General features: G+C 41.5%; 1 protein-coding gene across 6 annotated transcripts in view; it reads right to left on the bottom strand.

Moving 5' to 3' along the window:
* Positions 1 to 15,023, bottom strand: part of TPK1 (thiamin pyrophosphokinase 1) — a 506,485-nt gene that overhangs the window by 19,827 nt on the left and 471,635 nt on the right. Inside the window, exon 9 of one of the 6 annotated variants that reach the window (XM_089776508.1) lies at positions 6,711 to 6,935. The exons of the other annotated variants lie outside the window; for them this stretch is intronic. Coding sequence (XP_089632634.1) covers positions 6,883 to 6,935 — 53 coding nt within the window. The 3' untranslated portion in view covers positions 6,711 to 6,882. Of the gene's footprint in view, positions 1 to 6,710; positions 6,936 to 15,023 lie in introns of those variants that run through there. 6 annotated transcript variants of the gene reach the window in all.

Genomic DNA, 15,023 nt, shown 5'->3' with positions numbered 1-15,023 from the left:
GCTGTTCCTCAAGGAGGTAGGCAATGGAGAGGAGACTGAGACATGGCTGTAGAGGTGCCCTTTTAAGCACAAGCCTCTGATAGCCTCAGGAACCAGCTCTAGAGTGACTGCTGCCCTTATGCCCTGCCCAGAGTACTTCCGGGGGCAGTTTAAATGTGATTCAGTCTCCAATCAGTGTGGATGCTCTATTTTGACATAGATCTGTGCTATTTTGATAAGCATTTGTAGTGTGGACACACTGTTTCGAAATAGCTATTTCGGGAGTTATTATTCTGAAATACCTTATTTCAAAATAAGCGTGTAGTATAGACATACTCAAAGACTGCTGACAGCCTGTCGTGAGAAAACTTTGCTTTGAATCTAATTCAGTTTATTAAATTAGACATCAATAAATGTATTTTTTTTATTTCTCTGGCAATCATTTCTAACTTTTAGATCTCCTTACTCGTATTCACCTAAAAAGCTCTCTTTGTGTAGTAAATAACTTGTTTTATTGTTTTATCTAATCCAATGTATTCAAGTTGAAGTCTGTGTAACTCCATATGGTGCAACACGCTGTGTGCATATTATTCTCTTAAATGAATAAATAAATAAATAAATAAATAATGTCCAGGAGAACTCTGGACAGTATAAGACATATTTTTAGGGGTTAAGGGGGAGGAATCTGGGATTGGGTGTGTGCTGGCGTCACCTTGCAGCATAATGAAGTCTGGTTAAGAGCCAGTGCCAGATTAAGACATGATGAGGCCCTAAACTGTGTCAAGTTTAAGAGGCTGCATAGCGTTACCAAATATGTGATTATTCTAACAGAAAGGACAGTGAAAATAGAAATAATAAAGTTTTATATATGCATAAATTGGGACCTAGAGCACAGGTATGATTTTTCTCAAGTAGTTTTATCCTCTGTAAGTTTCCATTTTACCACATTATATATGGTCAATAGATGAAGAAGAGATACTTAAAATCCTTAAACCACTCGTTTTTATTGTCCTGTGAATGTGATATTTTAATGTGTAAAAGCAGGGAGGCATGAGTGATGATCTCATGGTAGGGGAGATGGTGGGGTCATGGGAATAAGTCCTGTTCATTTTTTGCTATTTATTTTTGTGTCATTCTTAATTTCCTGATTTAACGAGTAAATGAAAGTACTGAAATGCCACACAAATGTTATTTTTACAATGGAGCTGAACTCCATAAAACCCTAAACAAATACTGCAGAGTTGGTCTGGTCCATTGTATACATCACAACTATATGCAGTATAGTAAAGAATAGATACGACACACATTGTATATACACATACAAATGTATTAAACACATTTTAATACAATAACTGGTTATATTGATACCAGACATTTTAGAGAAGTGATCAAATAGCACAGTATGTAGTTACATGCTGCTTTTGAGTATAATACTACTGAAGATAACTTTGGGTATTTTTGTTTAGATAACGTTGATTATATAAAAGGGAAAGAGACACTGTGTGAAGTATTAAATTAAAGATGGGCAATAAACTTATGCCTGCTGAAGATTTGATATTTTCTTTTCAGGACTTCATGAGGCAGGATATGGGATTTTCAGCTTCGCACATAGCCTATTAGTAGTGGCATCCATTAGTTTGGGTGTGTATGCTAAACACTATGCCAGCTTGAAGGGGGGGCAAAACCCAAACAAATCCAACAAAAACCAAACAAAATACTTGTGAGGATCTGTAAATAGAGACTGATGAAGACAATTGAGCAACAAAAGAAAATATGTATCCAAAGTTTACTATTCTTGCTAGCCTGAAAGAGAAGCTGGTATTTTAGTATGTATATTGGCACAGTCTGTTAGAACACATTGGGACAGACAGAGAGTCAAGCAAAACTGGCAAATGTGTTTCTGTGAGTTTGGGGAGTTGAGAGAGACAAAGGATAAATAATATCTAGCTGGAGACAGGTGGAACAGGTTTGTTAAAAATGCAAAATTATTCTTCTCAGGTTCCCATAAACTTCAAGATTTCTATCTGGTTATACCAGATATGATCTTGACATAGTCTCCCCTGCTAACAAATGCTCAGATATGGCTTGCTGGATTCAAATTACAGAAATGAAAAGGAACACTGCCATCTAGTTGAGATTTCTTTGCTAAGCTTGCTATTGCGAATCATGTTTAATTTAGAAGACACAGCTTATAAACTTGTATCAATCAAAACAAAAGATTATATGGACAAAATTCAGAACTCACTGTAGCATAGCATAAGAACATAAGAATGGCCATAGTGGGTCAGACCAAAGGTCCATCTAGCCCAGTATCCTGTCTGCTGACACTGGCCAATACCAGATGCCCCAGAGGAAGAGACCACAATAGGTAATCCTCATGTGATCCCTCCCCTGTCACCCACCTCCAGAGAAACAGAGGCTAGCGACACCATTCCTACCCAACCTGGCTAATAGCCATTGATGGACCTAACCTCCATGAATCTATCTAGCTCTTTTTTGAACCCTATTAAAGTTCTAGCCTTCACTGCATCCTCTGGCAAGGAGTTCCACAGGTTGACTGCGCTGAGTGAAGAAAAATTTCGTTTTGTTTGTTTTAAACCTGCTGCCTATTAATTTCATTTGGTAACCCCTAGTTCTTATATTGTGGGAATAAATTACTTTTCATTATTCACTTTTTGCATACCAGTCATGAATTTATAGACCTCTATCACATCCCCTCTTCGTCTCCTCTTTTCTAAACTAAAAAGTCCAATTCTTTTTAATCTCTCTTCATATGGGACCTGTTCCAAACCCCTAATCATTTTTGTTGCCCTTTTCTGAACCTTTTCCAATGTCAAGATATCTTTTTTGAGATAAGGCGACCACATCTGTATCCCATATTCGAAATGTGGGCGTACCATGGTTTTTTATAGAGGCAATATGATATTTTCTGTCTTATTCTCTATCCCCTTTTTAATGACTCCTTACATTCTATTTGCTTTTTTGATTGCCGCTGCACACTGAGTGGATGTTTTCAGAGAACTATCCACAATAACTCCAAGATCTCTCTCAAGTAGTTGTAGCCAAATTAGTCTCCATCATACCCAAGGCTCGACAAATACACTCGCCCACTCGCCTGTGGTGAGTAGATTTTATCAGCTGGCGAGTGCAGGGGCGGACTGGTCTAGTGGGTGGTTGTGACGGGCTGGCCAAAGCCCGCACTACGGGCGGCATGGCCCCATCTGATCTGCCGGCCGGGCGAAGGAGTGGAGTGCTGCCGGGAAGGGGAAAGCGCAGTGATCCTCAGCGCCGGGATGCCTATGTGCAGCTCCGGCGTGAGGAGGCGGGGCACGAGCCAGACGCCAGGCCCCGCCCTGCCGGCTCCAGTCCTGCCATGGCCCCAACCCCCTCGCCGGTAAGAGACCGCTCCTGGCCGACCACCTGGATCGCTGCACCCACCCCGCGCCGCTTTGTCTCCGCACGACCCATTCCCCACGCCACCCCTGCTCCCCTGCATCCTGCACCCCCTGCTCTCCCTCTTCCCTGCGACTCTCTGGCTCTCCGCCGCCCTTGCACCCTGCCCCCCAGGTCTGTGCTGCGTATTCCCTGCACTGCCCCTAGACTCTGATCCCTCTGCCCCTCCCATTCCCCACGTCCCATTCCCCGTGCCTCCATCGCACCCTGCGTCCTTCTGGCTCTGTGCCTCCCGTTCCCTGTGCCACCCTGTACCCCCACTCCCCACTGTTCCCTGCACCCCTCTGGCTCTGTGCTGTCCCTGCACCCTGCTCCTCCTGTGGGTTGGGAGTGAGGAGTGCTTGTCCATAGGGAGGGGCTGGACAGGCCAGGGAAAAGGTTGCTGTGACCCAGCAGCGAGTGAAAGGGGGAGTTCACTTAAAGTGCCTTTGCCTTTATGGAAAAAACAAATGAAAATGCTATTTGCTATTTATAGGGCTAAAATGCCAGGACAAAAATGAAAACAAACACACACAAAAAAAAACCCATTGCAAAATGCAAACGTGCAAAAGACAACAAAAAAGGGAGGGAGGCAAAAATGTTTTGCTTGGGGCAGAAAAACCTAGAGCTGGCCCTGGGGGAGGGGAAGGGGCTGGGCTGGGCTGAACTGTGGGGAGGGGAGGGGAAAAATATGGAGAAGGGGCTTGTGCTGAGGGGAGGGAAGGAGGTCAGAAGAAGAAGAAGAAGAAAGGGGAAGGCACCAAGAGACACGGGTGCAAGAGGGACAAAAGCCAGGGGCCAAGTGCAGACAATGAGGAAAAGGGCAGGAGGGGAGTTTTCAGTGGGAGGGGAGACAGGGTGATGCTGGGAGAGGAGAGAGTAAAGGCACTGGGGGCTAGAGGGGAAGGGGGAGGTGCTGGGAGAAGTCTAGAAAGAAGGGGTGGGCATGAGGAGGGGGGGATGGAGCAAGGGAGTCTGCATCAGGGAAAAAGAGAGCAAAGGGGGCAGGGGCAGTGAGGGAAGAGGGAGGCACCAGGAGGGTGCAGGTGCCAGGGGATTCTGGGGGTGAAGCAGAAGGGCAGACACCTGCAGGAGAGGGACCATCACCAGAGGAGAGAAGCAGGGCAGGTGTGTAGAGGGACGTGTTAGGAGAGGGGATGAGGATCAGATCAGAGTAGGGCTACTGGAAGAGTGGGCACGGGGGGAGAGAAGGGATGGTGGAGGGGGACAAGTCTTAGGAAGGCTGAGGGCAGTGAGAAGGGCAGGAGTCAGGACAGCAGAGGTGGGTGAGGGGTTGGGGGGGGGGAGCAGGCACCAGGGGAGCTGATGGAGCAAGGGGAGGAGACATGGCAGCAGAGAGAAAAGGTAGAGGTTTATAAGATATTTATTAATAACTTGGGTGACATTTATTAATAACTTATTAGTAATTACTGTTCTTATTCTTATTAGGAATTTATGCTATTTAAAAAAACACTTTCTGGGAGGAGGGTGGTGAGTCCCTTTTTTGTCTGGCGAGTAGGGTTTTCCAGAATTTGTCGAGTCCTGATCATACCTCTCTCCACTCTGAAAACTTACCATTTATTCCTACCCTTTGTTTTCTGTATTTGAATCAATTGCCAATTCATGAAAGGACCTTCCCTTTTATTCCATGACAACTTACTTTACTGTTTTTAAGCAAAGTTATACTGTTGTTGTAAACAAAGATCAGCTAAATATCTTAATGGGCTGAGTTACAGGCTCTGATTTTTCGCTGCCTTGCAGTTTATACTGTCATTTACACTTACGCAAAACAGGTACAAAAATGCTACCACCAGTGTGAGTAGAGAATTCTGAATTACCAATACTAACATTTTTTAATGTTTTACTAAATGAATTTACTGAATTAATTTTACTAACATTAAATGCATGTGACAGTGATTATAGCAGATGCAAAGCAGTGAAGAATCAGGACTACAGAATATGAGGAAGTAAAACAAAATTTTGACTTGTTTTCAGAGGCTAGAGGACTGGATAGTTATTAAACAAAACAAAACAAAACAAAAACCCTGACTACAAGCAAACAAATCATAGTAATAATTTAAAAAACTGCTGTTACATAGAAAAAGTCCACATGACAATTGCTTTAGGGCATTCAATACATTTTTTGTCTGAATTGTGCTGCCTAAAGTCAACTACTATATTTTGTTTCAGTCCTTCACGTGGTTTGCTTCTTGGCTGCATGTAGTAGCAGCTTGGTAAGCAGCTTTTCTGTGGATGTGGTTACACATATTGTGGGAATGTAGGACACAAACAATGAGTATTGAAAAAGAGCTTAGAAGGGTTTTTTGAACTTGTATTTATTTCATTGCTAATGAAACAATCAATTTCTGCTCAAGGCATATGTGGTCACAATTCAAATAAACCTATAAAAACGTTTCTAGGAAGCTAAAAGAATGACAGCACCCAAAGACAAACAATGAAAATGAGTGAAGAGGAAAATAAAAAACCTGTCTCTTAAAATCTATGATGTGGCTGAAGAAAGACAATCAAGCAACTAGCCTATGATTTGCTAGAGAACATAGTGCAGAGTACAGCAAAGGCAGAAATGGTGTAAAACTACGCTGAAACCTGAGCATGGGCTACTACATCAAAAGCTGTACACTTCTCTCTACCTAGCTCGTTTCTGTTAATTCTCTTTTGGCATGTTCGAGTTTTGGTAGCAAGCATCCAGATGACAATATGCTTTTCAGCCACTGAGAGGGGTAAAATAATGTCTCCTTGAGGCTTTAAAAGGTTGAGACAATGGTAAAAAGAGGTTAATTATGGCATAGGAAATGTACAGTAGAACTTACCTCAAAGTTATGAACCAACTGGTCAACCACACACCTCTTTTGGTACCAAAAGCATGCAAGCAGGCGACTGACAGACAGACACACACATACAGAGCAAATACTGTACAGTGTTGTGTTAAACTTAAAAAAATAAAGGTAAGGTTTAAAAAAGATTTGACAAGATAAGGAAACCATGTCTGTGCTTGTTTCATTTAAATTAAAATGGTTAAAAGCAGTATTATTCTTCTGCATAGTAAAGTTTCAAAGCTGTATTAAGTTAGTGTTCAGTTGTAAACTTTTGAAAAAACAAACATAACATTTTATTCAGTTACAAACATTTCAGGGTTACAACCAACCTCCGTCCCGAAGTGTCTATAACTCTGAGGTTCTAGTGCATTAGCTCAAATCTCTTCAGAATTTACAAAACTAGCAAGGGATGCAGGCTTGAGCTCCAAGCGTTAGGTTGTATTAAGTATTACAAACAAGGTGTCATTTTAAGCTACAAGTATATTGTTCAGACAAGTAGCAAAGGCAAGTCCAAGCAGGGTTCTGTCTTCACACTTCCCAGTTCTTTTTGGTGTCACTGGAACATTTTGCATCTGTGTCTTCTTTTGGGCTTCTGTGGTGTATTGCTGTCCTCTGAGTTTTCCACAACTTGAATTCATTTGGCTTCAAGCAAGGAGGTTCTATAATCTTCTAGATTTTTTTCTCCATCTGGCAACACATGAAGTTAAACAAAAAAAAAAGGTGCATCCTCTTAGTGGTTTCCAAAATGAGTACTTTTCATGTGAAGAACAAATGAACCCTCTGTAGAAACTTAGTAATTCTCCTTCCAGTAGTGATTTGATGGTAGCCACTTATTTTGAAGAATGCTTTGGGAGAAAATGTTTTGCCCTGTTTTTCCAGTCAGCACTTGATATTGCTGAAATTTGTGATTTCAGTGTAAGCTGGGGTATCAGAATCAGACCTTATGCTTGGCAGCCTTTGGGAAACTAATCAAGAGCCTCCTTGATTCCTGGGGAACAAGAATCCACTAAATCCACTACCTCAATTGGTACTGATTGGTCCTTTCCTTGGCAGTCTTAGCAGTGAGAACAAGGATTGAATATGCAACAGAAAACTAAAACTGATCCTTCCAGATCAGAGTTTGAGTATATAGTCAGGGCAGCATGGAAAAAGTTTGCATTTCTTCTCCAGTGCTGTACTTGTCTGTAGATAAATAAAGGACTTGAGATCTAAATGCTTAAATTAAAAGCTTCAGAGAATGTTTATATAGAATGGAATATATTTATTCAGTAGGGCCCTATCAATTGATGGCCATGAAAAATGCATCACAGACAGTGAAATTTGGTCTTTTATATGCTTTTACTTTATACTTTAGAGATTTTCCCAGGGAAACCAGTGTTTCTCAAATTGGGAGTCCTGATGCATAAGGGAGTTGCAGGGGAGGGAAGGTCACAAGGTTATTTTTGGGATTGTTGCTTTATTGCCACCCTTACTTCTGCATTGTCTTCAAAGCTGGGCAGCTGAAGAGTGGCTGCTCCTGACTGAAGGCCCGGCTCTGCAGGCAATAGCCCAGAAGTAAGGGTAGCGATACCATACCATGCCATGCCATCCTTTCATCTGCACTGCTTCTGGAGGCAGCTCTGCTTTCAGAGCTGGGATCCCAGACAGCAGCTGCTGCTCTTCAGCTGCCCAGTTCTGAAGGCAGCCTGCCGCCAGCAACAGTGCAGGTGTAAGGGCAGCAGTTCTACTGTCCCCTTTTCCCACAATTCCTTTTTGAGTTAAGACCCCCTACAATTATGACATGAAATTTCAGATTTAAATAGCTAGAATAATGAAATGTATGATTTTTTAAATCCTATGACCATGAAATTGACCAAAATGGACCGTGAATTTGGTATGGCCCTATTTATCAGGTTTTTCATGGTTTATAGAAAGAAGATATGTTTCCTGTGGTAGAGAATAGTTGAAAATGTGGGCCTGATTATGATCTAATTCAGTGTAACAGTGATATAATTCTACTGAAGTCAGTAAGTTATTCCTGATTTACACTGATATAAATGAGATCAGATACAAACCCACTGGTGTCTTGATAAGGGTTCACTACTATTTATAGATTTAGGCCCAATATCTGTTCTGATGGTATGTGGGTTTTCCTTATTTTTACCTCAGTTTTGTATTCTGGTAGATCTTGCAGCAAGGTAATAATATTGCATTTATGATGATCAGTTACCATGAAAAGGGTTGCAAGGTTACAAATTTAACATTAAAGATTATTGGATTTGCATACAGTATTCACTGTCTTTGGTCTAGAGATAGTAAATGATTGACATTTAGAAATACTTTCACGTGAACTGCAAAGGAGGTATAAAAAATCAAATTACATTATGCATCTTTTTACCCAGAGAAATCCAACATTTCCCAAAACTCAACAAGGGTTTGCTTTCTCATAGGCACTTGCTTTTATTGTCTGATTCTTTACCAAGATGCCTGTGACAGTATTTCATGCAATTGCTTCTACCACTGAGTTTAATTTTTTAGAAATATACTTTTTTAGACACTCCTACTATGAGATGCTTATCTATCTTATTTAAAAGATAGTGACTGAAAAAGGCACAAACTACAGAGCACTATATTTTAAAAGGATTGTGCTCAACTTAGCAAGTTAAATATCAGTCTAGACACAATTAAAAATCCCAAGTACTGTTGAAACACATTTTGCTTTTGTGATAGTCAGGTTAAGGGAACACATGGGATTCAATAACAGTTAATAGATAAGGGTTTTATATAATAGGTTGTCCTTGTCCATGACATTTTTTCTGTATGTGAACAACCAAATAACAGTATACAATGACATACTATCATGGAAGATAAGGAAGTCAGCTGATGCAGCAAAACTATTGGCTCTTAATAGAATCATAGATAATGGGACCAGGAAGAAATCAGTTGGGTCATTCTATCAGACTATATTATACTGAATACATCAGAACTTCTATCATCTGTCTAACCTGTTTAATATCTATAGAGATGGCTCTTTGGCCATCTTGCTTGGTATGAATTCTGCTACTCAATTGCTCTCATCACTAAGCAATTTCTTCCTGATATCTACTGATTGGACCTTGCTGGTTGGGCACCCTCAGGATCTGACCAGTCCTGGACAAGGGAGTTTTCCAGAGCAGGGAAGGTTTGGGAGGGCTGGCACCAGCATCCCCAATGGGCTCCTCTCCACATCCACTCAGGCGCTTCTCCACGGCCTCTCAGCGCCACAAGCTGCAGCAACCCCTCTGGAGTTCCTGGCAGCCCTGCCATAACTCCTGGTGGCCCCACTGACCTGACAGAAGCCCCACCACCCTGCCAAAGCTCCCGGTGCTCCTCTGACTTCGTGGCAGCCTGCCGCCCCACTGGAGCTCCCAGCACCCCTCTGACCTTGCGACAGTCTGCAACTCTGCCTGCGCTCCCAGCAGCCCCACCACCCTGCTTGGACTCTTGGCGGTCCCACTGCCCCATGAGCTCTGCCCCCCCAGCTTCCCTGCCTCACTGGGTACAAACTCTGGTGCCCCATTGGCCAACTCCACTCCAAGCCACCAGCAACCTTTGCTGCTGGAGCTCTCTAGTCCCGCAACTTCTGTGGTCCCTGTGGATCACAGACATTGCCAGACCAGAGTTCCAGACCACAGGGGCTCAAACTGTAGTTGAAAATATCGTGCCTGGATGACTGTAGTAAATAAAAACCCTATTGCATTTGTAACTGGAGTCCTAGCCCTAGTGTCTTGGCCCAGTTTCATTTTCAATATCTTCTGCTTACCTAACATTTCCTATCTAGTTTCAGTAGAATATTGGTGTTTTTCACTTTCTCTCCTAAACTGTTACACAGCATTTATAGGTCCTGGAACTAAGTATGTTGGAGGTGCGGTAGCACCCTTTGATTTGAAGTGGGTTCCTTCATATACACGGTTTATCGTTTGGTTCAATGGTTTTCAGCACCCCCCCACTATAAAAATTGTTCCTGTACCTATGACAGCAATATCATGTGCTGTTAAACAAATGCTCCCTGCTACACCAGAAGTGAGAGCAAAGTAATGTGTATTAATATATAGGGCATGCAAAGTGTTCTGAGATTAATCTGTTATAAAATGCTGTTATGACTATCCAAAGAATCTGAGAGACTAGAATACTAAATGGTCCTATATACTACAATCCGGGTTGTTATGTTCTGCCATGACATATTACAGATGTTTACCAAAACACATGCAATGTTGACAAAGTACTCACCACTTGTTCAAGAATGAAAGCCTGAAACTTAGGGAAACTACTGTGGGAAGAGGGGAAACCTAAAGAAAGGATTTCTCACTTCCTTCCTGTGGTGGAACTATGGTTCACAATTAGGCTACGTCTACATTGGCAAGATTTTGCACAAATACTTTTAATGCAAGAGGCAGAAATTGAAATTGAGACAGACAAGTATTCCAGATTCATGTTTGCTATTGTAGTACAATATAGGCAAATATACAAATGCCATTTGTATTTGGCAATTTGATGGGCTGGGAGGAAGAGGGAGTCAGAAATGGGAGAGTCATCAACTAGTCCATCAAGCGATATTTGGAGGCCCTGTGCCCCATATTTGCTGGGGTCTCAATCCCTCCCATTTTATTTCACTTACACAGATCTTATATAGATATTGGGGGAGGTGCATTAGTGCTAGGCCCTAGCATAACTGTCCTCTCACCTATCAGTCCTGGTCATCAGTTCAAATCAAACCCACAGCTCAGTAATGCCACTACCACTTAAGTCCCTGTGCTGGTAGTATTGGTACTACAATTCAGTAATATTTCCCACTGTTTCCATAGCCACATCAGAAACCACCACTACTCTTGATAAATTGGTCTCTCCTCCCTCTAAACACAAGGACACCCAGTGAGTGGGAGCACTAATATATGCATTTTCTAGTTTATAGGTATTGAGAGTACACCAAGTGGCTGTTTTGTTACAGACCAATTCCACAAGCCAAATACACAGGGAAGGACTGGAACTACAATTCATTCACAAGTTTGATACTCATGTTAATGGATTAAATAAAGATACCTACCAAACAATGAAGGTGCCAATGATTCTTTGTCTGTATTGTATCTGGTGCTAGTACTCTTCTTCCCTATTGTCTACTTTATAGACTATTTGTTTTTTCTGTTACATTCCAGCTCGGCTTTTCCCTTGATATTTTTATACCTACTACCTCTTCTTGCCCCCCCCCCATCCGATTTTTTTCCTTCTTTCCCCCGCCTCCTTCTCCCCTATTTACTTTAGTTCTGGACATCCAACACTCTGGTCATTTGAAGAAGTGGGCTGTGCCCACAAAAACTCATGATACCATCTACATATTTTGTAAGTCTTTAAAGTGCTACCAGACTATTTGTTGTTTTTTAAGTTTATCACATCTACGCAGTAATGTTTAAAATATTTTACAAAGCAAATAACACAATACACAGGAAAAAAACACTAAAGAAAAAAAGTTATTCATATGAGCAGTTCTCCTAAAAAACTTAGGAGAAACTTAAATAAACTTTTTATGAAAAATAATTGACATTTATCCAGGTTTTCTGCAGTATTTTCCGCCTGAAATCTTTTGTGGAACAGATCAATGAAAGTGTTGGTTAGAATGCCAGCAAAAAAGAAAAGTGGACCAACTTCAAAATCCTGCACAACAGAAATAAGTGAGATATTCACAAAATTAACCTATTGCCCCCATCATCTCTTAAAAATATAATGTAGGAACATAAACACAGCATTGGGTTTCTTCTATATCTTTATTTCTCCCTTTAATGTCACTCTCTGTCTCTCTACTCTTACCTTTCTGTATGTTCCCTTCTTTATTTCCTGTCTTTCCTCCTTATCTGATTTCCACATTCACTTTGTCAGTAGCACCCATCTCCTTATCCCAACTTTTCTTCAACTCACTTTCCCTCTCTTTTGGTCCCACAATTTTCTCTGGCCCTAATACTTTACTGTTCCCTTCCCTGAGGGTATGTCTACACTGCATTCCTCTTTTGAAAGAGGAATGCAAATGCAGCCGAGCGAAATTGCAAATGAAGCACATATTGGAATTTCCCACGCTTCATTTGCATAATCACGTTCAGGCGCTATTTCGAAAAAAGAAATGCTGTCTAGATGCGGTTATTTTGAAAGAAATCCCTTCTTTCAAAATTACTCTTAGTCCTTATAAAATGAGGTTTAAGGGTAATTTTGAAAGAACGGTTTTCTTTCAAAATAATCCGGTCTAGACAGCATTTCTTTTTTCGAAATAGGGTATTTCAAAATAGCGCCTGGATGCAATTATGCAAATGAAGCATGGGAAATTCAAATCCGCGCTTCATTTGCAATTTTGCTCAGCTGCAACTGCATTCCTCTCTTGAAAAGGGAATGCAGTGTAGACATACCCTGAGACCTCTCATTTATACCGCCCTCTTTTCCCTCACATAATTTGCCTTTTTCTTTTTTTGCCTGTTTGTGAAGCTCTGTGAAAGAACATGTTTCTGGCTAATCTGTCCTCTTTCCTACTCCATTTCAGTCCTCCTTTCACTAAGGACACCCCGGATAATAATAAAATTAGCATGGATTTGGTCCTAAATACTCTCTCTAAGGTGCCACAAGTCTACTCGTTGTTCTTAAAGATACCTCTGATATGCTTACTGACTACAATTTACAGGGAGTAATGGAGTGTGAAAGAATCAAATTAATAAATTGAATGAACTGTTTTTTGCAAGGTCAGGTTAACAGCCTAAGGCTAGATCTACTTTGCAGCTATAATTGTTATTTTGTAAGCAGCTATGGACACACTCAGTTTAAGTGGTTAAAAATTAAATAGCATGGTCTGTCCACACAGCTACTTTTCTGCCATCACAACAGAACAGTGTCTCTACTTCTACACCTTGCACTCTGCCTAACGATGCCCACTGGAGTGAATTATGGGCAGCTGTCCCACAAAGCTGTAGGACCAAATGTTCCTGTCAGGAACTACAGCTAATTTTACAGAGACCATCCACCATTCTGTCTAAGATCAAGGGATAATCTCCTGCCTCCCGGGTCATCATGGCCATTTTCCATCATAGACTGTACTGACATTATAGGCTGTTGGATTTGCTTAGCTTCTCCATTCAATTGCTTAGCACTGTGAACACAGAGTGGGTCAGAAATGGTAACAGTACCCAGTGTACTCAGATGTTACCTGGAAAGGAGGCAGAAGTACATACAATTTATATCCAGATACCATAATGACCTCACTGTGGTTCAGTTCAACAAACTTAGGGCCAAGAATAGTTCTACTACCCATTATGGTGACAGTGTTATAGCTGTTTAGACTAACAGTGGCTTGCTCAGATATCTGCCAATCTCACTTGAATTGAGTTCAGACTGCAGCTGACTCACTATAAGAAATCCATGTAAATGGAGAAGTGCTGCTGCTGTTGACAAAGGAGTTACCATGGCCCTTGATAACAGTGACCACAGCAGCCTGTCAGAGCTCTTTGATGCAGGAGAGAAGAGGGAAAGGATGAGATCAGAGCCATTGGGTTATATATGTACTTACTAAAATAGGGCAAATATCTTTGTGATCAATGTTACCAACACTTGTAAAATAATAGAGAGGTTTGAACCTAACTATGCTGGGGGTGATTCCCTTCTGTTTTTACTTCTCCATCAGACCATGGAGTTCTCCTGCTCCTTGGTCATGCAGGCTATGGTGGGCTCACTTCAGGGAAATAAAAATTGACTAGCCAAGCAAGAGTCATGATGATGCCTGAACATTAAGGAAATCCTGCTTTTACAGTGTTCTCTCCTCTCAGGAATATTATTTGTGTTTCTATGATAACTGTGATCCAATCTTTATAATCAGGGGCTGTTATGTAGTCATTCCTGTACCTAATCTAACACCATTTTGTTGAACAAAGCCATATCTTTTAGAAAGACATTCCCACTGGAAGAGAATGTGATCAGTGAAGGAAGATTTGTTCTAATACTGAAGTAACACCAGGGATCTGTGAATAGAAATCAAGACTTGATCAAAACAGAGCTTTTCAGAGATCTTTTTTGTGCCAAGTATGAGCAATGAAAAGGGAATACTGTCACATGACAGTTGCTTTCGCCCCATAACACTGAAAGAAGAACTATATAAAGCAGGATTTGTACTAGAGGTCTGACACACAAGAGTGTCAATACGATATTGATCTTCAATTCCTGGCTCCAGAACATTTACTATTCACTGACCTTAACTGTCCCCTTATGACTCTGCTCATCCGAGGAAGTGGGTTTTTGTTAGTCTCTAAGGTGCCACAGTTATACTCACTGGCTATGTCTAGACTGGCTACAAATTCCGGAAAAGGGATGCAAATCAGGTAAGTCAGCATAGGGAAATCTGCGGGGGATTTAAATATCCCCCGCGGATTTAAATAAACATGTCCGACGCTTTTTTTCCAGCTTGGGGAAAAGCCGGAAAAAAAGCGTCTAGACTGGCGCGATCTTCCGGAATAAAGCCCTTTTCCGGAGGATCTCTTATTCCTACTTCAGGAATAAGTAGGAATAAGAGATCCTCCGGAAAAGGGCTTTATTCTGGAGGATCGCGCCAGTCTCGACGCTTTTGTTCCGGCTTTTCCCCAAGCCGGAAAAAAAGCGTCGGACATGTTTATTTAAATCCGCGGGGGATATTTAAATCCCCCGCGGATTTCCCTATGCTGACTTACCTGATTTGCATCCCTTTTCCGGAATTTGTGGCCAGTCTAGACGTAGCCACTGTGTCTTCTGAAGTCTACC

The sequence above is a fragment of the Pelodiscus sinensis genome, chromosome 2 (assembly GCF_052426305.1).
Source record: "Pelodiscus sinensis isolate ZL-2025 chromosome 2, ASM5242630v1, whole genome shotgun sequence".
Lineage (NCBI taxonomy): Eukaryota > Metazoa > Chordata > Testudines > Trionychidae > Pelodiscus > Pelodiscus sinensis.
Note: the sequence above shows the minus strand (reverse complement) of the source record. Positions and strands in the feature narration are given on the sequence as shown.